This window comes from Pteropus vampyrus, unplaced genomic scaffold (genome assembly GCF_000151845.1).
Source record: "Pteropus vampyrus isolate Shadow unplaced genomic scaffold, Pvam_2.0 Scaffold245, whole genome shotgun sequence".
In the NCBI taxonomy this organism is placed as follows: Eukaryota; Metazoa; Chordata; class Mammalia; order Chiroptera; family Pteropodidae; genus Pteropus; species Pteropus vampyrus.
In genome coordinates, this window is record NW_011889026.1 from 859145 (window position 1) to 861226 (window position 2082).

Below are 2082 nucleotides of genomic sequence, written 5' to 3' on the forward strand. Positions count from 1 at the left end.
AAGAAGCCATGGCACGTCTCGGAGCTTTCCCTTCTCAGACGAGGCCGAAGTGGCCGACCAGGTTCCCCCAGCATTTCTGGGCGATCCGCTTGAAGCTTAGCAGTGTGCAAATGCAGACACCTTTCCGTAAAGATGGCAAAACGTAAACAGCAACAACAGATAAGAAAAAGGACCTACGCGTGGCAGAAAGTCCCCAGCAGCCGAGCTGCTCTCATCGACAGAAACAGCGGGAGACGTCCTCCGGGGCGCACCGCCTGCCTGCGCCAGCCTGAGCTGGCTCGTGAAATGAGTCAGAACACGAAACACGGGAATGGAAGCGACAGGTTAGAAAAGCAGTAGCGATGGGCGGTGGAGCCACCGGCGCCTAAAACGAATGTAGACATCGTTAGGAGACACAAAAGACATTTTAAAATAAAAGCCAGAAGCGACTCGGTTCGGCGTGCTTTGGACTCGGGGTAACAAGCAGGCGGCTTTCAATAGCACGCGGAGTTTTATCTTGGACGCTTACGAGAAGTTTCGTTTCCGGTGTGTTTAAACGTACCCACTGATGGAAGGGGAAAAACCCACGGAAGGAAGGAAGGAAATCACGCTTCCAAACGGCTTCCGAGAGGACGAGGAAGCTGTTAGCGATTGGAAGACACTCTGAGAAGAGAGATGGCTGGAGAATGTGACGATCACGGGCGAGAAAGTGAGTTGGTGAGTTGATCGCTGACTCCTGAGTACGAAAGAGCGAAGACCGAAGGTAACAGATACAGCGATGGGCACGTCCGCACGTCTGTCTGTCCGTTTCTGTCCACACCCCTGCTGTGTGGGGTGGAGTTGGGTTGACGCCCACTGCGGTCTGCCTCCTCGCACGTGAGGTGAGTCACCCACCCCGTGGGGCTGGAGGGATTCAGGAAGGTGGTGTCTAATGGGAACCTTCCTGACCATGGAGGGGGCCTGCCTTCCGGTGGCTCGTGGCCTGGGCCAGGAGGCAGAGGCCAGGCTGAAGGGTGCAGGGAGGCCCCGGAGATGCGCGTGCAGAGGCTAGGGCGCCACCCCCAGGCCTGCCCTCACGCGGGTGCACGCCCGCCCCGCACCTGCTCTTGGGGCTGCCCGCCCCATGATCCGCGGGCCGGGGACCCTCCCGGTGACCCCTGCTCTGCTCTTCCCAGCGGAGAAGAAGATGATGAGCTCGGCCTCCACAGCGGGAACCCAGCAGATCTACCCCCAAGGGAGCCCCTTCCCGGCGGGACACTCGGGGAAGGCCTTCAGGTGCGTGTGGGGTGGGGGTCCGGGGTGGGAGGGTCTCGGAGCTCGGCCCTGAGCTGCGATGCTATGACATCGGGCAGTGCTTGCCATCCGCAGGCTCTGGGCCGGGCCGAGGATCTGGGGAGTTCTGGTTCCGCCCACGCCCTCTGTGGGTTGCCAGAGACGGGATATACTGTCACTCACACGTTCTCAGACCTGGAGGGCGCCTGCCAGGGAGAAGGGAGTGAGGGGGTCTCTAGACTAGGTCAGAGCTGAGGACACCTGGTAGGGCAGCAGCAAGTGCCCTGTTCCCTGCTTCCCAGAGGCCACAGTCAGACCCAAGGAAGAGAGAATGACTTGGCCCATCGTGCCTGGGGTCTCGGCCTATAGGGCCACTCAGAGGTACAGGCAGGGTGTCTGGCCTTCTCCAGGCTTGGTTCTTAGCATATAGGGCCTCTTGAGGTCACTGCCCGTGCTGAGCTGGGTCGGGGGCCGGGGAAAGGGCCGGACACGACATGCAGGCTTACCCGCCTTCATCAGCTTACCACGTAGCGGGCGTAGCTAGAAAAATCCCAGGGCACACGTGTCAACCATGCAGACAGCGCATGCCCCGGAGGGGACAGTGGCCAGAGACCGAGCTCGCAGAGGGGTGCTCAGTGCCGCTGGCCACGCAGCAGGGGCAGTGTGGGGTGAGCACAGCTGCCCGCCTAACAGAGACAGTTCCACTGAGGGGGGCGGGGGGCGTAACAGCCGCATGCCCAGGGCTGGGCTCCGACCAGCGGGCTCCTCTGTCAGCCTCTTCCTCTGCTTAAGACCAACAACCTGACGGCCTGCGACCCCTTTCCTGAACCC

The 2082-nt window shown here is 61.1% G+C and overlaps 1 protein-coding gene across 9 annotated transcripts in view; it reads left to right on the forward strand.

The window, feature by feature from the left end:
• The window catches only part of ARNT2 (aryl hydrocarbon receptor nuclear translocator 2), a 74759-nt gene that overhangs the window by 12486 nt on the left and 60191 nt on the right, over nt 1–2082 (forward strand). For all 9 annotated transcript variants that reach the window (XM_023520069.1, XM_023520071.1, XM_023520070.1 and 6 more), the window contains one exon: nt 1155–1254. In XM_023520069.1, the coding sequence (XP_023375837.1) occupies nt 1155–1254 (100 nt within the window). The remainder of the gene's footprint in view (nt 1–1154; nt 1255–2082) is intronic.